At 35.5% G+C, this 23,053-nt stretch overlaps 1 protein-coding gene across 1 annotated transcript in view; it reads right to left on the reverse strand.

Moving 5' to 3' along the window:
• The window catches only part of LOC138708738 (uncharacterized), a 1,008,888-nt gene that overhangs the window by 61,386 nt on the left and 924,449 nt on the right, over positions 1 to 23,053 (reverse strand). The window contains exon 5 of the mRNA XM_069838867.1: positions 11,025 to 11,313. Within this exon, the coding sequence (XP_069694968.1) occupies positions 11,025 to 11,313 (289 nt within the window). The remainder of the gene's footprint in view (positions 1 to 11,024; positions 11,314 to 23,053) is intronic.

The raw sequence follows: 23,053 nt of genomic DNA on the forward strand, positions 1-23,053 counted from the left end.
CCAGAAATGCATATAGAGTGTTAGTTGGGAGACCGGAGGGAAAAAGACCTTTAGGGAGACCGAGACGTAGATGGGAGGATAATATTAAAATGGATTTGAGGGAAGTGGGGTATGATGATAGAGACTGGATTAATCTTGCTCAGGATAGGGACCGCTGGCGGGCTTATGTGAGGGCGGCAATGAACCTTCGGGTTCCTTAAAAGCCATTTGTAAGTAAGTAAATGTTTATGAACATATTCATTTTTATCTCAGAGAATTAACGAACAACGAGAGTGTATTGATTTAGTATGCAGTAATAGTACGTTAGCTTAGCAATCCATTATTTTATAATTCAAATTTTAACTATGCTCAATTGAATCGTGTTAAAATACATAAAATACATATGCAATAAATGCAATGCAAAAAAATTGGGTAATGAGCCAAGCAGATTATGTTGCGCTGTTGCAAAAGCTGTTCCTCCTGAGATTCAAGAGCTCCCACAACAAATTAAAAACTTTCTAATTCGAGTACATCCGTTATCAAGACACTTTTTACATAATATAATATAATATAATATAATATAATATAATATAATATAATATAATATAATATAATATAATATAATATAATATAATATAATATAATATAAACATAATAATAAATCTGTAGGCCTAGCCAAAATTTTTCTGTTAATTTTCGCTTTTCCAAAAATAATTGGTAATAACAATTAAGAAACATGTTAAAGGAATTGTCATTGCACCAAATGAGTGTCTCTGGATCAAAATGATCGCATTTTAATGTTTTAAATACAATTTAAATTAAGTAACATATTAAACGATTTATCCTTCTATCAAACACGAATGTTCCCTGGATCAAACGTCCTATTTTAATTATGTAATTACTTTATATTTATTTCTAACGGGTGCAGCGGAGCGCACGGGTACGGCTAGTAATAATAATAATAATAATAATAATAATAATAATAATAATAGTAATAATAATAATCCGTGGCGCTACAGCCCGTGAAGGGCCTAGACCGACCAGCCGGCTGCTGGCCTCACGCCCACATGTCGCAGCAGAGGTGGACGATCATCCTACCAGAATGGAGGTATCGTGTGGTTATCACGATGATCCCCCCAGCCGTTATATCTGGCATTTGCAACCGGATTTCACTACCTATCGTAGCTCCCCAAGTGCATCACGATGCTGGGTAGGCACCGGTCCCATACACTGGCCGAAATTTCATGAGAAAATTTCTTCCCCCATGAGGACTCGAACCAGCGCGCATTTCGTAACGCGAGTCCTAGGCAGGATGCCTTAGACAGCGACGCCACGGCGTGGGACCCTCTTGTATGAAAATTTATAGAAATCACTATGAGACAGATGTTGTGCTCTGTAATTGAAGAGCTCATTTTCAAAACATCTCTTGTCCTCTTGATAACGAAAATGAGCTTCCTGTATCCATGCATTCTTCAAATATAACTCTGCATACAACTGTCATGATTAGGCTTCAGAACGTCCTCTAAACCACTAAAATCTTGCGTTAAAAGTGACTATTGGGATCAAACTGAATCTTGTAAACAGCAAACATTGCGACAAAATATCAGTCCCAGCTTTGGCATCAAAGAGTCTCATACTCACATTTGATTTGAAAACTGAATTTATTCAACAAGAACGAAAAATGCATTCATTCATTCATTCATTCATTCATTCATTCATTCATTCATTCATTCATTCATTCATTCATTCATCCACACCACAGTTTTCTGCCCAAGAGTAGATTTTCACTGCAAACCCAGCATTTTCCAGCGTTTCTCAACACATAATATTTCGTAATATTTAAATTACTGTGAGTATTTAAGCATGTTTTATGTGATACTACAGGGACATCATTTTATTTTTACTAACATTTCTGATATTAACCTGGCTATACCTTTGGATCAACGGTTGCTACCCTCTTCCCCGACTGGAGTTCGATGGCGTAATATACAAACAAATCACTTTACTAGGTACAGGAGGGAAGAAAAGTAGTTCATCCATTTACGTAAACTAGGAAATATCACGCTTTTGAGTTTGATAATTTTCATTAGGTTTTGTTTAATCAAAATACATTACAGTATAACAATGAGGGTTTTTACTCACGAACTGAGCTGTCCATGCGGACGTATTCATTATGCAGTGTATATTATACTGTCTACAGCACATTAGCGTACACTATAGAGAATGAAGTTAAATTGAAAAATAATCATAATATGGGTATTTAAACACATTTTTCAAAATGGTGGTGGTTAATTTCGATACAGACATCAGTTCTAATGTGTGTAATTCCAATTACCAGTTTCGTCCTTCGTACTAGTAACTCATGTTGAAATAATTCTGTACCTACTCTGAAAAAGAGTACCTTACGTACTGTAAATTCAATCTTCATTTCTGCTCGATCCGAAAAGATAAAATGACTCAGACATACTATCTACTGTCCGTCCAAGTGGTTATATCGTAGGATCGTAGAAAGGAGGGAAATCACGTGACAGTTAATTACTTAACGAGGCCCTTTTATTTAAGTTATTTTAAACAGTTGTATAATATTACGTAGACGTCAAATTCCTAACGTAAATTAATGTTTTCACAAAAGAGCTAAGACAGCCCAGCCACTAGCCTTTACAGAGAGGCGAATAGAAGCTGGTGGGGAAAACCGGAATGCGACGTAGGCAAATGGACGACAGTACCTGTGCGAAAATGATGCAATATTGAAAGCTCTTTCGTCATTGGAAAAAGCGAACATATTTTTGGAACGTACTGTGACGGTAAGGCTACTATGACTGTATATGCGGTCTTGGATCTGTGTGGAGGACGGTTGAACTTCATTAGTAGAAGGGGTGGGAGTGAAGTATATTAAAAAACTCAGGTACAATAAAAATTAAAGTAAAACTAAAATGATGTCCCTGTATATATTCGTGCCCACTTGATCAGTTGTGACTATCATACCAAAAATATATAAACTGTATCGCAGTCTATGGTGACAAGAAACAGTAGTACTGGGCTATCACTTGTTTTTCTACTGGGTCTCAACTCTTCCAGGCTCTTCCTCACATGTCCTGCATTAGATTAAGCTATGTGTAAACACCTGGGGAACTGCCAGTTGGCTTTTGAGGATTTCAAGAGGATTAAACGAGCCAACAAGCGCGTGTTTATACTTGTGTGCAGCCTGTTTGTTTAATGCCCGTGGATGCAGCGCACAATGGACCAATTAATAGGACTAATTACACCTTTTGCGGCACCATTCAGGAAAAAGAAGAACGATAACTTCCTGGACTCTGCTAGGTTTGAAGTATGAGGAATTACATTTTTATGACGTGAGAGTATCCCTACCATTCCGTCGTCAGAAATCTCGGCATTTTCTTGGACGAAAATTTAAATTGGGAATGCCAAATAAAGGAAATATCCAAGAGAGTGAGCTATACCATGCATTCTCTTAACCCGTTCAGAAACTTCCTCCCGCCAGAATTAAAACAGACTTTAGTGCAAACCCTCGCACTACCACTGTTTGACTATTGCGACGTAATACTTACAGACTTGACAACTGACCTTTCGAACAAGCTGCAGCGTGTGCACAATATGTGTCAGATTCATCAGCAATGCTCACAAATTTGACCACATTACACCCTCGTTCAAATCTTTATCCTGGCTGCAACTTAGTAACCGTAGAACACTTCATTCGCTCTCTCTTCTGTTTCGAGTTCTCCACACTTCTACTCCAAATTATCTTCGGTCCCGGTTTAACTACTTATCCTCCAATCACAATCTAAACACCAGGTCACAGGAGAGCCAAATCCTAGCAATTCCTGCTCATAGAACATCCCACTATTCATCCTCTTTTACTGTCTTAGTTCCCCGTGAATGGAATTCTCTACCTCAGAAGATTAGGGGCTGCCAGACAATAACTACTTTCAAGAAAAGGCTAAACGATTTCTTACGGGCGCAGTCAAATTGAAATTATACTTGTGATCGAGCTTAGTAATTTAATTTAATTTAGATATGACTATCATTACTATTATTGTTATAATAATAATAATAATAATAATAATAATAATAATAATAATAATAATAATAATTATTACATAATTATTTTATTGGTGTTGTGAAGACGAAAAGAATTGTCATTGTATTATATTAATTATGTATTATATTGTCTTGTATTTGTAGTATTGTATTGCTTTGAATTGTATTGTATTGTATTGTATTAATTATGTTATATTCATAGTACTGTAGTAATTTTCTATCATACTGGTTGAGTGGAAGAGAAGGCCGAATGGCCTTAACTCTGCCAGTTAAAATAAACCATTATTATTATTATTATATTATTATTATTATTATTATTATTATTATTATTATTATTATTATTAATAGAGAACTTAATGTCCTCCATAACAAGCTAAATGTTGACGAACAAAGTTGAATTTTCATGTGAACGAGACACGACCAGCAAACCTTCGAGACCTCTCATTCAAGGATGAAAATTATTTTCTTTCTTTTCTATAACGTAAATCTACATTATGCGACCTAAAATTTTACTTGATTCAGACAGAAGTCACACTGAGAAATTTTATATCGCTCAACATAATATTCGAACTCGTGAATCTCAGATCTAATAGTCGTAATACTTCTTCTTAACTATTATGGACACGAAAATCTATATCTATATCTATATACTGGGTGTAGTTCAAAGTGTGTCATGGCTCGCTGTATGTCGTCATGTGGCTAGCTGATGAGCCTAGAGAATTCAATCTTCCTACACTTCCGCAAAGGCGAATTACCTATATGCAAGAGAAGTTACCTAGCAAGTACGGCGTTCACTCTGAAGAGTACTTACCGATACGTACGGTAACGCCTATAGTGCCAGGAATGTGAACTGTTTGGAAACATGTACTGAGGTGAGTTTTTTCTTACTGTCGGGATATGGGGAGAGGGTTAAGACGATTACTTACGTATTTGTTGACATTAACTTCGACGGTCAACATGGACACGGAGCATTTGATTTGTATTGTGGAATGTTGCCGTACGCAACCGATGATAACAAATACCCTGCGTACGACTTGGCCGCGCAAAACACAGTTCGAAAGAGGTTATGGTAGCACACAGACCGTACAGACCGCCATCTGTTGTTACGACGTTCAAGTTATACCGTACACGTTCTTAAGTTCAGATTGAACGCCTTGATTAATAGGCAACTTCTATGACATAAAAGCTGAAAATCGCTTCAAATCGCTGACTCACCAACAGTGACGTCATGACACACTTTGAAATGAACACCCAGTATACAATTTGAACTGGTAATGGAAATTACGAGAATTCGGCTAACGGATTTTAATAAATGACCCCTCATTTTGAAGCTTGGAACCCAACGTTTTTCAGAAAAATAGTAGTTTTCAGTGAAATGTCAATTTTCCTACATCATTTTCCTATTTTCCAAAATCCATCTTTCGTCAGTTTTGAGAACTAATTGCATTTCAATATAAAACAAAACACATACTACAATAAACAATAGGATATTACACGAAGGCCATGACCTGCAGGATTGCTGACATATTTAGAGCTGAAATTCAATTGGTTATTAAAAATTTCAAGACTTACTAAAAATAATTTACAGGTCTGATTCTGCGGTGTGTAATTTTCTGAGTACAGCTGTGTATTGGTTATTAAAATCTACAAAACTTGAGGTGGTTTGATGACATTATTACCATTAGAAATGAAATATTATTATAGTTAATGCCATGATGTGACTATTTTTCATTCATTATACATATTAATGCTATATTGATGATATGAAAGTGAAAGTGAAACGTTTTGGGGCTATGTAAATAGATGTAGAGAATATCTTAAATTAAATCTTCATTTCTATAATTTACTAAGTGGTGGATATAGTCTATATAACTACAAAACTTACGTAAATAATATTGCTATTAAAAATCAAATATTTTTGTTATTAATCAAGTGGGGTTGGATCTTTTTCAAATACTTAATGGCGGTGTGGTGTAGATATTTATATGCGTCACTCTCTTTAGTATTGGGTTGAGAGAGCGCAAAAATTTCAGTTCCTAAGGAAAGACCAAAAGGTATTAGTTACTGATGAAATAAGAAGCCTACAAAATTTTGTAGTCTCCCGATCATTTCAGCAAGATCTCTTAGGAAGATAAAATGTTTTTACCCTCTACATTTCAAGCTCTACATGCAGCAACCATACCAAGATGCTATGTCTATTGTTCGAAAGCCTAGCAAACCTGATTTTTTTTTAACTTTCACCTACAATCCACAATGACCTGAAATAGCTATTGCCTTACTCCCACATGAAAAACCCACTGGTCTTCCTGGCGTTTTCGCGTTGAAGCTCAAAAACTGAAGGTGGATAGGTTCAAGAAATAGTAATATGCGTTACAAGAGCGGTATGTTGAAGTTTTCATGTTCGAGGAAAAGTTTGAAAAAGCGAAACGTAGTTGAGCTTCTTTAATTTCCGAGAATTGAAAGAAAACATACCGCTTGTGTATCGTACATTATTTTGTGCGAAGATCGTTTATCACATACCTGAAAGAGGAATTTCTAATTAGTTGCAATGAAATCTCCATCTTGGTTTCTGTTCAATGACGGCAAATTTGAAAAACAAAAATATCTATCTTCAACATTGTTGCTTTAAATTGTTTTCTGTGTTTACTATACTCCAGCAGGCCGTGATATACGTCTGTCTTTTTTTCCCCCAGTCTATAAATGCGAACTTAAAACAAACGGTAAGGTTATGTAATGATTTAGAGTTTACTTAATTTTTGCAAATATTTAAAAACAATAATTAACATTGCAATTTAGGTGAAATTGTAGTGGTAAGTTTCCAATTTATAATTATTACTATATTGAACGTATCTGAAAATAATATGTTAAAAGCCTAAAGCAGTAAGATCAATATGTCACTTAAGCGGTAAGAAGAGGGAAATTGTTATGTGTGTCAGGTTGGGAATACTGAATGTGGAATTTTAGACTTTCCGCGGATTGGTTTTGAGCGAAAACCAAGCAAATACGTACGATCTCGCACAAAAGTATTTAGCATAAAAAACCATTCAGAGGGAGTATGTTTCATTATTACGAAAGCAAATAATTTTCAAAATGTTTGGTATTCATTGAAAATAAATCTGAAAATTTTTTATTTGAACGTCTAATGAACATAGATTGCAGCATTTGCTGCACAAGCCACTAGTAGCTATATATTTGTCTTGTTTCGTCAAAGTTTGGATAAAAATTTATGAATACAGACTTGGACTGCATCTTCATTTCGTGGAACTCTGTGTTTGCGGAGGGACATCCCATTAGGTTTATATAATGCAAATAAACCTTGGGTTAATGATCATGCAATTAAATTGCAGTTATGACGGTCCACCACCCCACTTATTGATTTCGGTTGCCTCGGATACCACATTGCAGCTCGCAACTGTTGATGAATTTAATTCCGTATTATCCTCTGCAAATATGACTCTTGTCATACCCGATGAAAGGACGTCTTTTCTACTTAGCAAGCAGTCTAGGTTTCGACTCATTAAAAACCATAAGCGAATAGAATAATAGCCTATTTATTTATTTTATTTATTTACTAGCCGTACCCGTGCGCTCCGCTGCACCTGTTAGAAATAAATATAAAGTAATTAAATAATTAAAATAGGACGTTTGATCCAGGGAACATTCGTGTTTGATAGAAGGATAAATCGTTTAATATGTTACTTAATTTAAATTGTATTTAAATAATTAAAATGCAGTCATTTTGATCCACAGAGCAATCATTTGGTGCAATGACAATTCCTTTAACATGGTTTCTTAACTGTTATTACATGCAACCATAGTTTAACGAAGATTGACATATCATTTAATTTTAATGTGCATACTTTATATTACTTGCTATATGTTTCCAATGGTGAAATAATAATTAAACAATTAATTAGCTTCCGATATTACTTCATACAAACACAGAAACATTCTCTTAGGGTATGTTTAATAGCTTTCGATTGTTGTTGTCCAAGGCCCCTTATAGATGAAGCCATTTGTTTTTATTTCAGTACAGCACCTTAGATGGCAGTTATTTTAATTTTAAAACTCATTTATCTCATTAAATATCAGTCCTATCAAAATTTTTGTACAGAATAAAACTTATCGGAAATTATTTTAAAGAAACGTTTGTTATGTAATATTTTTCATGAAAATCAATAATAAGCGATATATTTCGATTTATTTAATTCAGGCCCCCTTAGTACCCCCCTTCCGAATAAAGTATTTTGAATGCCATATAGCCTAAATTCTAAGTTACAACGAACTTAATTTATATTCCAATTTTGATATAAATCAGTTCATCTATTATCGCGTGAAAAGGTGACAGACAGACAGACAGACAGACAGACAGACAGACAGACTGACAGACAGACAGACAGACATACAAACAAAAATTTCAAAAAAGCGATTTTCGGTTTCAGGATGGTTAATTATACATGTTAACACCAATTATTTTTGGGAAATCGAAAATTACTAGAAACATTTTGGCTACAGATTTATTATTAGTATAGATTTAAATAATTAATTAAATAAATTGAATAAATAATTTAATTTATATTTAACGATATTTTTGTTCAAGTACCTAGTTCTATGAAAATATCAAATTATTCAAGTTGATTGTCCTTCATATTGCCAATAATTGTAGTTCCTGACGTTGCAACTTCAACAGAATGCTCAATGTTGATATTCCTGGTTCTATAGAACGTCTGTTACTGCCGAAGTAACTGATTCTATAGGATAACTAGTATTTTGAAGTATAATAGCTGGTTATACAGAATAATTGAGGCGTTCCGTAAGAGAAGGGCGAGCCCGCCAAGGGTCAAATTTTCTGTTTTTTACTCCTCCGAATATTTAAGACACATATCTGCAACATAAGCCTGGCGGGCTCTTCCTTACTACATTGAAATTACCATTGTTTGTAAGGTTGGAGAAACTGCGTAGTCTGCGACAGGTTAATAATATTCATATTACTCCGCACGAGAAGGGCGAATACGCCACTCCGCCTGAAGGCGGACTCGGTCATTTCCGGACCAGGATTCCTTATCTCAAATTGATACATGTGCCCTTCGCCATCATCCCTGAACGTTTGTAACACCACTTCGGAAACACTCTGTATAAGCTTGCTGAAGTGTCTCGGGTTGTAAAATGTCTACGATTGTTTTTTTTTTTTTTAATTTTATTGGGTTATTTTACGACGCTGTATCAACATCTACAGTAGGTTATTTAGCGTCTGAATGAGATGAAGGTGATAATGCCGGTGAAATGAGTCCGGGGTCCAGCACCGAAAGTTACCCAACATTTGCTCATATTGGGTTGAGAGAAAACTCCGGAAAAACCTCAACCAGATAACTTGCCCTGACCGGGATTGGAACCCGGGCCACCTGGTTTCGCGGCCAGACGCGCTGACCGTTACTCCACAGGTGTGGACGTCTACGATTGCTGGAGTAGTTTATTCTATAGAACAATCAACGTCGCTGAAATAAATGGTTCTATAGCTTGTATTTATATTGAGGTATTTGATTTCATTCATGTCTAGTAATCAGAACATAGGTACTACGAAATTAAAATATAAAAATTTAAAATTTATCCTTTGAAGAGGTAGAAAAATTAAAATACAGGGTGCATCAGAAAGAACGGATGGAGTTCACATGGCAAGAAAATTGTAAAGATTCATCAAATCAAAAATTTATTGTTATCAACATATTCACCAATACATGCAGTTTATTTATGTAAAACAACATTATCCATATGATGTCCTTGGCTTTCAATACAGGCATCGAGGCGTTTTCTGATGTTCGCCAACACTTTCACAGTCATAGCTGGTGCAATTGCCACGATTTCTTCACGAATCGCTGTCTTCAGTTCGTCCAGTGTATGTGATCGATGTTTACAAACTTACGCCTTCAAATGGTCCCAAAGAAAGAAGTCGCAGGGCGCGAGATCTTACCGTAGCCTCGGACAATCTCAGTGCAATAGAATTTCGTCCAGGTGATTTCTTCTTTAATGTTGAACCTGTGATACGAAATGAAGCCACCCACCGCAAAATTGTATTCCGAGTTGGAATCCTAGCGTGACATCCGATGTCGAAATGAGTCCTGAGTGGCGATCACAGACTCTTCATTTTTCAAAAATGTCTCTACGATGAAAGCACGTTGTACACCAGACCAACACCATATTCTCAACTGAAACTGCATTCTATGGCTGACCCAACAGTCGTGGTCCCCCTCACTATATCTCTCTCCTCGTTGCGTATCGATAGTTTGAAATCCAACCGTTCTTTCTGACGCACCCTTTATAAAAATTAGAAGAAATAAAGTACTCTAATACAATAAAATATTAATTTCCTTACTAAAATACTAAACCCTCTTGAAAATGTATTATCGTACTATATTTCGCTACATGGCAGTAGAATGTTATGATTATCTGTTTTGTTGTTACCAGTTGTGCCAACTATACAATCTTCATTGAAATCTATGGACAATTACTAGTCAAGAAGGCTTTTTTCTTTCAGTTTCATTTTTATTAAAATAGTTGCATTTCATTTGAATTATCAATTGCTGTATACAGGGTGATTCACGAGGATTTACCGTCCCTTACGGAGCTTTTCTATACTATGAGCAAAAAATGTCATATAAACATTTGTCCTAATCTCAATATTTTCAAAGTTATATTAATTTGATAATAATTCGTGGCGCTACAGCCCGTGAAGGGCCTAACCGACCAGCCGGCTGCTCTTCATTTTTCAAAAATGTCTCTACGATGAAAGCACGTTGTACACCAGACCAACACCATATTCTCAACTCAAACTGCATTCTATGGCTGACCCAACAGTCATGGTCCCCCTCACTATATCTCTGTCCTCGTTGCGTATCGATAGTTTGAAATCCATCCGTTCTTTCTGACGCACCCTTTATTTCTGAGCAACAGTAAGAAATATAAATGACACGTTTTCTCATAGGCCTGACCTGGTACGGCACCTCCGTAGCGGACGATGGCCGCGTCCCTGGGCAGCATCTTGTAGCCCATGCGGTAGTCGAAGTTGTAGCCCGTCTGGTCCCGAGCGAGCCTGGTCAGCCGCAGGGACAGGCTCACGCTGTGCGTCTCGCTGTAGTAGAGCGCCGCCCCCCACGAGGTGCCGCACCACGAGCCGCCGACGATGGGGCGGTCCGCCTCCGAGATCTGCAGCGAGCCGTCGGGGCAGCCGTCAGCGGTGAAAGACACGAAGCGCCCGAGCGTGAAGCTGTCGAAAGTCAGCTGAAACAACGGAAACATCTCTTCACACTATTGGCTGCTATCAGAAGCCTTGTTCCAGGGTCTTTTCTGCACTTACTCTACTTGCAGAGTCTGTCATTTTTGTCTGTGAAATGTTATTTCTTTTATTACATTCCGAACTTTGCGGGTTTCCATATAACTGTGTTTTTATTTACACTAATTTAGTACAGACTAGAGAATGCCTCAAGAATTTTTCTGTCTTTTATTATGAAGTTTCGCTTCTATATAGGCCTACAGTAGCGAGGTTAGTTCAGAAAAATATTACGGATGTATACTTTACTGCTAGTTGACGTGTGTTTGCTGAAACGTTAAGGTATAAGTACACCCACAAAACGCAAAAAAAATGATGAAAAATTAGAATTTTCAAAATATAACTATTTTAATAGAGAATATTCTCCCCTTTAATTTGATATAAGAATTTTCGATTTATGCCTTATGGTTTTTCAGATAAGTCCCATTTTCCAAAATGCTGCGTCATCAACCACGGTCACTTACTTTTGGAGTGCATTATTTTTAGAGTGATCTTCGTAGCAGTCAATCAATCCCCTCGTCCAGCATTGCTTGTAAAATAAACTTCTTTCTAGTCCCAAATAGATGCATATATATCTGGGCATGATCATTAGATTGAAAAAAACTTTTTTACATAATGAAGTAATTTATAATCTTTTACTGTTAGTCATAAAACTGTAAATTTGTGTGTCAATGATGTTGCATGTCATTTTAATAAGAGTCCAAAAGTACAAATTACAATTCTGAGGAGGATGGGCATAAACCCCGGGACAAACACCATCGCAGGATTTGTTGCATCAATGGAAATAGGGACAAAAATGCCAAAAAAAAAACATTCAACACCTGAAGTTAAAACAAGGCGGAGGTATTTGAGAGATAGAAAGAAGCTGAAACTGGACCGACATGAAGCTGCTTAAGGGGTGACATATGATGATGCAGTCTTCTAGGCTCTGAAAGTTTGTGGCTCATTTCCTGTAAATGGTAATTTTAGAATATTTAATTCTTTCAAACATGATATCTCAGTCAAATATGGTGATACCAAGAAGATATTGGTGTCATTTTGAAGCTTGAAATGTCCTCCAGTGCCTGACAATGAGTAAAATAACATTAATGTAGTTAATAATTATCTATGGATTTTTTACATGATTTATGCAACATAAAATATTATTGTAAGTTACATACCCATATATGGTAATATGTAATTAATGTAAATAAAAATAAAAATAGCTCTATGTCAGGCACTAAAGAATAGTTTTAGCTATAAAACAGTGAAGAAACTGTGGCTCTACCTTAAAAACTGCATGAGCTATCATGTTTCAAGTTGTATGTCAAAATTATAAACAAAATAATTTTTATAAACAATTTAGACATAATTTCAAGGGATCTGTTCACTTAATTCTCTTTCTGATTGTATAAAAATTTTACACAGCAAAATTATACAAAACAAAATTTTTTGTATGTAAAGGTGTACATATACCTTAAATTATTCCGATTACTCTATTACACTTTTGTAATTTTATAACAGACTTTATAATAAAATTACCAATCATTTTCCAAATCTGAAATATTTTAAATTGAAGCTTTTAAAAAAGTAATTTATAAAATTATTCATGATATATAATATTAACAAATGTGTGTATATTTTCTACCTTTTATTTCTGTCGACTATATTCATGTTTTTATTGAATATCACTGGCTTCTGTCTGATTGCCAAATTATATTAAATGTGTTTCTTTCTCTATTTTTTTTCTTTATTCTTGCTCGTGTGTTATTTGTTGGTTTGAATTAAGTTACTTACTGTATTCAGTAAACTGTCCTTGTAAATTTTATGTTATATTATTGGCTAAAATCACACCGTACACGAGCCTGGCTCTTACGGTAGTGGCTAGAAACATTTTTGTTTTATAATTTCAATTTTTACTCACTAGCTAGCTAATTAAATAAATCATTTACTTGAATTATACAGGGTGATTCACGAAAAGTTACCGACACTTAGGGAGCATATTTCCAAAGATATTTTGAGCAAAAACTGTCATATAAACTTGGATCCTATTCTCAATGTTTTCAGAGTTACACTAATTTGAAATTGCTTATAAAATAGCTTTTTTCTTCTGTTCTAAGGGCTAAAGAATATTACAAATAGAGAATGGATTATTCAGAAGTATAATTTCTTTAATTGACTAGTATTCTGAAACTGAAAATATGTTGTGAATTCCATAGTTTCTTTGTATAGATTTTTTTTTTCGATTTTAACTACAAAATTAAGTTTTTCTTACACACTTATCAAAACAATATATTATTACCAATCACGCCACTCTTGTAAATTCTTGAAGACTGTACATTAGGATGCAAAATTGAACTGTAAAGAATCAGCTTGCTAGAGGTCATATGATTTGTAACAATTGTTATGATAAGTACGTAAGAATAATGTAATTTTAGTTAGAAATTAAAAAAAAAATCTGTACAAAGCAACTAAGCAATTAACAATTAACTAGCAATACTAGTCAGTTAAACAAAGTATAGTTTTGAATAGTCCATTATATTTTTGTAATATTTTTTACCCTTAAAACTAAATAAAAATTAATTTAGAAACAACTTTAAATTAATGTGACTGAAAATATTGAGAATGGGACCCATGTTTTGTATGAAATTTTCTGCTCAGAATGTTTTCGGAAATAAGCTCCGTAAGTGGCGGTAATTCCTTCTGAATCACCCTGTATATCCCTCTTCAGTAATATACTGGAGATGGTAACACATTCAACTAAGCGATTAAGTCTAATAATTAAATTTTTAAGATAACAAATTTTATAGTCCAAAATACACGCTTGCCTTTTATTTCCCTACTTCTCTAATGATTTGCTTAGCTTTGTATGTTACATCTAATTCATCACATTATTTATGTTTTCAGAGTGATGGGGAATATTTTGGAGGAAACTAGACAAAAAAATGTTGGTGCACAATTTTGCTTCAAATGCATTGGTTTTCGCATAGTAACCCTTTTTACGACAGTATGATTTTATTGTAGTCTAAAAGATCTGATATTCGTAAGACTTTTCACACGCGAAATTAAAAAAATGTATAGAGATAAGTAAATAAACAAATAAATAAACACATAAATAAACAAATGGACAGACAAACCTATGTAAATCAGCAGAAATTGTAGGTTAAAATCTCAATTTATATGCATGTGAATACGGTTCCTGACAATTCGTCACAGAAAATTGGTAACAGGGACAATTCGTCACATTCAATTTGTCATGGGTACAATTCATCACAGATAGACAATTCGTCATAATTTGACTTCTGCTATAAAGTACAGCTCGTCAATGGTTCTTGGTTCAGGAGATTAATGCTCCTGCCTTGCCCGGCGTAGAGTTCTTTTAGCAGCTGATGCTTTCTTCGGTAGTTTCATATTAGCTTCACTTGTAATCCGGTCCAACTCATTTTGAACAATGGCAAGCACTGGTTCTCGAGAAATCCCCACCTTAGCTTCATGTTCTGGATCAACGAGCTTACTTGCTTACTTCTAAGTTTGTCTTGGCCTCTTTCAGATTTTGTAAAACGGATTTCATCAGCCGTAGTTCCAAATGAATATGTACACAATGACTAATATTTAAATACAATATACAAATTTATGTATATTTTTTGGGGCCAATAGTACCGAATTGTCCCTGTGACCAATATTAACATGTCGCTAGTTGATGAAAGAGAGATGGAACGGAGAAAAATTCTCTCCGGCGCCGGGATTTGAACCCGGGTTTTCAGCTCTACGTGCTGATGCTTTATCCACTAAGCCACGCCGGATACAATCCCGACGCCGTTTAGAATCGTCTCAGATTAAGCTCCATCTCTTGGGTTCCCTCTGGTGGCCGCCCTCTGCACTACGTCATAGATGTCTATGAACGCAGGACCGAAGTCCATACATGTGTAGAGGTGCACTCAGATGAGTGAGAGAGGGAACCCAAGAGATGGAGCTTAATCTGAGACGATTCTAAACGGCGTCGGGATTGTATCCGGCGTGGCTTAGTGGATAAAGCATCAGCACGTAGAGCTGAAAACCCGGGTTCAAATCCCGGCGCCGGAGAGAATTTTTCTCCGTTCCATCGCTCTTTCATCATCTGATGACGCAGAATATCTGCATGGAAATATCATATGTACCTCGGTACATCAAAATAAATATGTCGCTAGTTGTACACTGTTACGAATTGAAGACATTATTACAAAAACAGCCCTTGTCAATTTTTAACGAAAATGAGTTAAGGGCACCATCACGTGGAGGCGCATTTTTGCCACAATCTGAAATGTGTTTAAAAGCCGAAAACGACCTGTGTCAGGCGCAGTAGCCATAAGAAAAGACACCGATTCTACAAAAACAGCCCGTGTCATTCTGCTTTCGAATAAAAATTGCCCTTGTCAACTGACATGGGTTGCTCTTTTGTTAAATTTTTTTTTATTTTAGTAGGTTATTTTACGACGCTTTATCAACAGCTTTGGTTATTTAGCGTCTGAATGAGATGAAGGTGATAATGCCGGTGAAATGAGTCCGGGGTCCAACACCGTAAGTTACCCAGCATTTGCTCATATTGGGTTGAGGGAAAACCCCGGAAAAAACCTCAACCAGGTAACTTGTCCCAACCGGGAATCGAACCCGGGCCACCTGGTTTCGCGGCCAGACGCGCTGACCGTTACTCCACAGGCGTGGACCTTGTTAAATGTCTTCAGCACTGAATTAATTAGATACATTATGCATTATATAATAATTATTGGCAGCATTGTGTTAAGTTGAATAAATAACTTATTTAAATGTTTCACGTTGCAAAATAAACAGTCATTGAGCATTTCATTTTAGTTTCTTGTACATCATAGCTAGTAACGATGGAAGTACATTACATTAAATTTTCAGAAAAGAAAATGAAAGGTGTACTTCTTGTACATGCTAGTACACTGTTTTCAAGTTTTCAAACGAGTTACGCACTTGTTCCCCATAAGAGGCCACTCTTTTTTGTCAAATGATCAGAACTTTTCCTCAATTGCAAAGAAAAATCGAACTGCCTTTGTACAAACTCCAAATCAGTGGGATGATATGATAGTTATAGCTGCAGTGTACATCCAAAACCTTTTGAAGTGAAGAGGTTCATACACCAGATTTTCTCAACATCATCAAGACTACAGTGGAGCCCTATTTTTCTCAGCCTTCTAGATGTCAACTGAAGCTAATGCAGCTGAGAATGTATAGGCTTGACAGAGACTTCCCACACGTAGGAGTAAGGGACAGTTATTCGGGGCCATAGAGATCTGTGCATGTACGTAAAAGGGTACTAATACTTCAAGCACTATCATTTGCCCCTCTTTACAATGATCTCCAAAAAGCCGCCGGTTCTTTGAAAGTCTCCAACCTGTTTCAGAAACAGAAACTGCCAATACACATGTAGACATTGAAGCGTCAACAGCAGTGGAGAAGAAAGTTATTAACATGTGTTCTTATTTCTTGCTAATTTACTGATATTGCAATACAATATTAAATATTGAAATAATAATATTACAATCTCCATTTGTATCGTTTTAATACAAAAATAGCCCATGTCACACGCTCCCACATTCAATAATTAATTATAGGTCTCTAATATTTAAAAACTTAAATGTATGTATCATATATCTGATTCTTATATCGTGAAGAAAGAGTCTACCTTTTTTTATTTCGGTGTTATAATTTACATGGGCTGGGGGTTGTTTTTTCGTTTTCCTGAAAAATCGAAAATTTTGACAAGGGCTGTTTTTGAAATAATGTCTTCAATTTTAATCATCATCATCATCATCATCATCATCAACATCATCATCATCATCAACATCATCATCATCATCAACATCATCATCATCATCAACATCATCATCATCGTCAACATCATCATCATCAACATCATCATCATCGTCATCATCATCATCATCAACATCAACATCATCATCATCAACATCATCATCATCATCAATATCATCATCATCAACATCATCATCATCAACATCATCATCATCATCATCATCAACAACATCATCATCATCATCAACATCATCATCATCAACATCATCATCGTCATCAACATCATCAACATCAACATCATCAACATCATCATCATCAACATCATCATCATCATCATCATCATCAACATCATCATCAACATCATCATCATCATCATCAACATCATCATCATCATCAACATCATCATCATCATCATCATCATCATCATCATCAACATCATCATCAACATCATCATCATCATCATCATCATCATCGTCAACAACATTTCACGGCTTAAGCCATTTAGGCTCGTTCCGGTTTCATAGATTTCAATTAAAAAGTTGTATCCATCTCTTCTTTGGCCTACCAACACTTCTTCTACCCTCTGGATTATAATCTAAAATAATTTTTGGTATTCGGCCTGGTTTCATACTCTGAACATGCTCCTTCCAATTGTTCCTATATTGCTCTATTTTATCCATCTGTTTAAAAATATTTAATTCATTCCTGATATCTTCATTTTTTCTTTTATCCAAAAGTGTACAACCGGCTACACTACGTAAAAACCTCATTTCAGCTGCTTCTATATATAGTTTTTTCTTCTTTCTTGCTTAAAGTCCAAAATTCACTACCATACAGCAATATAGGTACAGCCATAACTTTATAGAATTTTAGTTTGGTTTCTCTTCTAGTGTATTTCAGGGATCTCTTTATTGTGCCACATATAAAATTAAATTTACTAAGTTTATTAAAAAGATCTTCCTTCTTAAAATAGGAGATATTACAGCCTAGATAGTTAAAATTATTTACTTGCTCAATAGATTTCCCATCCAAAATAATTTTTGCTCGTAAGGTATCTGGCCCTTTGAAAGCTAAAACTTTAGTTTTCTTTGTTGATATATTAAGATTATAATTTTTAAGAATATTACTTAGTTGAAATGTGGCCTTCTGTAAATCATTTTCTGAGCTAGAAATGAGAACCTGGTCGTCAGCAAAAAGTAACGTATCTAATATTTGTTCTTGTATTTTAAAATGTGAATCTAAATTTGTCTGCCAATGAAATATGACATCGTCAATATAAACATTAAAGAGAGAAGGCGAAAGTGAACATCCCTGTCTTACACTTCTATTTATGGTTGCCGTTATATCATTTTTATGTCTCGTTCCAGTTTCAAGCAATATCTTGTTTTCTACATATGACAAATTGTCTCTGTGACCAATTTCTTGTGACGAGTTGTCCGCAACCCATGTGAATAGCGTGCTTTGGTGAGCTCTAGTCTATGTTCTTTCCTATATGTTACAATAAAAGAAACAAACAAATAAATTAAAAAAACGAATAAATAAATAAATAAATAAATAAATAAATAAATAAACAAATATAGTTATAGAGTGTTAGTTTGAGCATATATTTGTCTATCCACCATAACATAACCGGCAATTATAAAAAAAAAACACTATAGAGCATTCTAAACGATGAGCGAGCTGAAAGAGATTTGAAACTTTTCTAACATCGACATCGCTTTCCTTTTGGAAGTCGCAGCTTTCCAGAAGAGAGATTTTGTCTTAACATGTCAGTCCAAATCTTGTGCTTGATGCAGCGGATAAGGAAGAACCCGTCCAGACGCTGTTCTGACCGTCGGCCCTCCCCAATTACAGCAGGCTATACTGCTCGTTCCCATTTAAGGGTTCAAATCCCTCCTCATTATCTCCCGGGTGACGACTGAATGTTTAATCCGAGAGAGCAGTCGTCCAAGTGGCCGAGAAGCAGAGAGGTTTTCACGTGTAGGCTAAACACTGTGTTGTAAGTACAGTCCTGCGTTTGGTTACCTAAAGCTTCCAAACAGTGCAGCGTACACTCTTCAGGTCTGGCTTCATATCTAGACACGGGTAGAATAGGTTATGGGGTTTTATATTATAAACCATTCCTGCTAGCCGTATGGGAACAAGGATTTCCACGAATCACGAGGTATGTAGGCCTAATGCAATTAATGCGAACAAATATTTCATAATAATGTCAAGGGAAAAATTGTTCCGGGGCCGGGTATCGATCCCGGGACCTCTGGTTGAAAGCACCAGCGCTCTGCCAACTGAGCTACCCGGGAACTCCACCCGACACCACCCCTTTATATCCACACAACTCGCGTGGGCTGACGAAACGCCAGAGACCCACATCGAGTGCACACAATCTCTGTGTGACTTGGAATTGTGGTTTTCTGTTAACGTACACAGTGACGTATATATTATGCAAATCTAGTCTTTCAGGTAAAGCTCCCTGTAAAGGAGATTTGAATAATGTCAAGGGAAAAATTGTTCCGGGGCCAGGTATCAAGAGATTGTGTGCACTCGATGTGGATCTCTGGCGTTTCGTCAGCCCACGCGAGTTGTGTGGATATAAAGGGAAAAGTTGAGACGGTGTCGGGTGGAGTTCCCGGGTAGCTCAGTTGGCAGAGCGCTGGTGCGTTCAACCAGAGGTCCCAGGATCGATACCCGGCCCCGGAACAATTTTTCCCTTGACATTATTCAAATCTGCTTTACAGGGAGCTTTACCTGAAAGACTAGATTTGCAAAATATTTCATATTCCATAATGTTTTCGTAAATTCTCAATATTTCATAAAATAATCTTAATATTTTCCCACATTTGGGAAAACTTACCCTTCACTCCATCAATAATTCCGTATGTACCACTGAACTGGGCTTTCCCGATATTACTCGTGTAAGAAGACAATAGAGATGTTTTGCAGGAAACACTTGGAAAGCAAAGTCACTCATTCCACCAATATTTCGGAATTCTTAACACCAAGTCACATCTCAAAATTCCTCCCTAGATTCATGAACATCGAGCATCAATTAATTTGATAATAAATGAATAAAAACATAAATAAATAATTAATTAATTAATTAATACATATACACACAAATAAAAAAGTACACATATACGTAAATAACTAAGAAAATAAATATGTAAATAAGTAAACAAACAAACAAATAAATAAATAAATAAATGAATAAATAAATAAATAAATAAATAAATAAATAAATAAATAAATAAATAAATAAATAAATAAATAAATAAATAAATAAATAAATAAATAAATAAATAAATAAATAAGTATATGAATAAATACCTAAATAAACAAGTAAACAAATAAGTACTTACTTAATATAACATCGCAGTAGTCAAAGTGTGGCATCACGAGTGTTTGTACAAGGATTAATTTTAATTTATCAGGAAGAAAGTGCTTCAGCCGCTTTAATGAGTGAATAATGGAAAATATTTTTTTGGAAGTGTGATTCACTTGTTCATTCCATTCCAGGTGACAATCCATATAAATACCAAGATTCTTCACAGTCGAACTGTATGGAATAGTAGTATTATTTACAATTATCGGTGGCAAATTTTGTTTGTCACACTTCGATCTTTGATGTTCTATTAAGATTGCCTGCGATTTACTTGCATTTAAATTAAGTCCGTGCGTTTTCGACCATATGGATATAGAATTCAAGTCATCATTAACTTTAGTTATAACGTCATTTATGTAGTTAGGTCGAGTATGCAGATAGATTTGTATGTCGTCAGCATAAATATGGTGTCGGCAGGATGTTAGATTAGAAGAAATATCATTAATATAAATAGAAAATATGTCAGGTAAAAAGTCAAATTCGGTAAATTTTAGACTTGAAATGTTTGTCAATTCAGGTCTTCAACTGCAATATCAAAGGAATATACAGTATATTTATACAGGGACATCATTTTATTTTTACTTCAATTTTTATTGTACCTGCGTTTTTGAATGTACTTCACTCCCACCCCTTCTACTAGTAAACTTCCAATCGTTCTCCAATCAGAACCGAGGCCGCATATGCAGTACTGAGTTAGTGAGTATAGTACGTTTCAGAAATATGTTCGCGTTTTCCAGTGACGAAAGAGCTTTCAATATTGAATCATATTTTCGCACAGGTACTGTCGTCCGTTTGTCTACGTCGCATCCCGATTTCCCCCACCTGCTTCTGTTCGCCCCTCTGTAAAGTCTAGTAGCTGGGCTGTCTTAGCTCTTTTCTGAAAACATTCATTTCCGTTAGAAATTGGACGTCTACGTAATATTATACAACTGTTTAAAATAACTTAAATAAAAGGGCCTCGTTAAGTAATTAAATGTCACGTGATTTCCTCCCTTTCTACGACCCTACGACATAACCACTTAGACGGACAGTAGATAGCATGTCTGAGTAATTTTATCTTTTCGGATCGGGCAGAAGTGAAGATTAAATTTACAGTACGTAAGGTAGGCCTACTCTTTTATATAGTAGGTATAGAATTATTTCAACATGAGTTACTCGTACGAAGGACGAAAATGGTAATTGGGATTAGGTACAATAGTCTATACTGCGATAATATGCACACAAGAACTGAAGCCTGTATCGAAATGAACGGCCACCATTTTCAAAAATGTGTTTAAATAGCCATATTATGATTATTTTCCAATTTAACTTCATTCTCTATATTGTACGCTAATGTGCTGTAACAGTACAATATACACTGCATAATTAATACGTCCGAATGGATAGCTCAATTCGTGAGTAAAAACACTAACTGTTAATACAGTAGGTACTGTATTTTGATTCAACAAAAACCCAATCAAAATTATCAAACTCAAAATCGCGATATTTCCTAGTTTACATAATTGAACTACGTTTCTTCCCTCCTATATCTAGTAAAGTGATTTGTATTTTACGCCAGTGTCATCGAACTCCAGTCTTGGAAGGGGGAGCAAGCGGTGTTTCCGGTTCTAGACCTTTAATCCGAAGATATAGCTAGGTTAATATTAAAAATGTTAGTAAAAATAAAATGATGTCCCTGTAGATCACAATATTTAAAGTTATTTTGGTCGATTTTGTTGTTGATGATGATCAAGGTTTTATAAGGATTCTTTTATATTTTATGATGGGTACTTCATTGAATATTTCACCTGAGGGCTGTCCTCTAGAATTAACATGGTCAGGCTATAGATTTCTTCTCCGTGTTAAACGTTGCTCGCGAAGGTGGATCCATATTACAGCACGATGAAGATTGGATGATTAATGGAGAAATGGAAGAATAATATTATGGTTGATGGTAGTACTTCGCAAAGATCTGTCCAAAATACCGTCTTTGCTTTCTATAAATTTCTGTTTAACTCGTAGGCATTTCAACCCAAATCGCGGGTGTGAAATTCCACATTTTAGTCGTTCAGTTAACAGTAGGTTCTCTTGTAATTGATGGAAGTACATTTGTCAAATTTTATTCTGCAAGACAGAGTACCATATACGTATTTCCCTAACTTTCACTCAGTTTTTATGTTGAAGATGTCCAGCGTAATTAATTCCTTGAAAATTTAAGCAATTTCCTCAAGTTAAATGACGTACTTATCTTAAAAAAAACACCATATCTAGAACGTTCAATTACTTTTCTTGGGAGGTTTCTTTCCTTGTCTACATTTAATTCGAAGGATTTTTCTTATCATCTTGAGTTCCCATCACAGCCAGTATCTTCCTAAGAGTCGTTTATATTTTGTCACGTAATTTGGGAGTGGAAGATTTATACTCTAGATAAAAACTTTAGCAAAGAGCACATTATTTTGAAGTCACTGCAGTTTGAGGATTTACTTGAGCTAGTGCAAGAGACAGGTTCTTGTGTTGCGATTTATCGACATTCCTGTGTC

This window comes from Periplaneta americana, chromosome 11 (genome assembly GCF_040183065.1).
Source record: "Periplaneta americana isolate PAMFEO1 chromosome 11, P.americana_PAMFEO1_priV1, whole genome shotgun sequence".
Lineage (NCBI taxonomy): Eukaryota > Metazoa > Arthropoda > Insecta > Blattodea > Blattidae > Periplaneta > Periplaneta americana.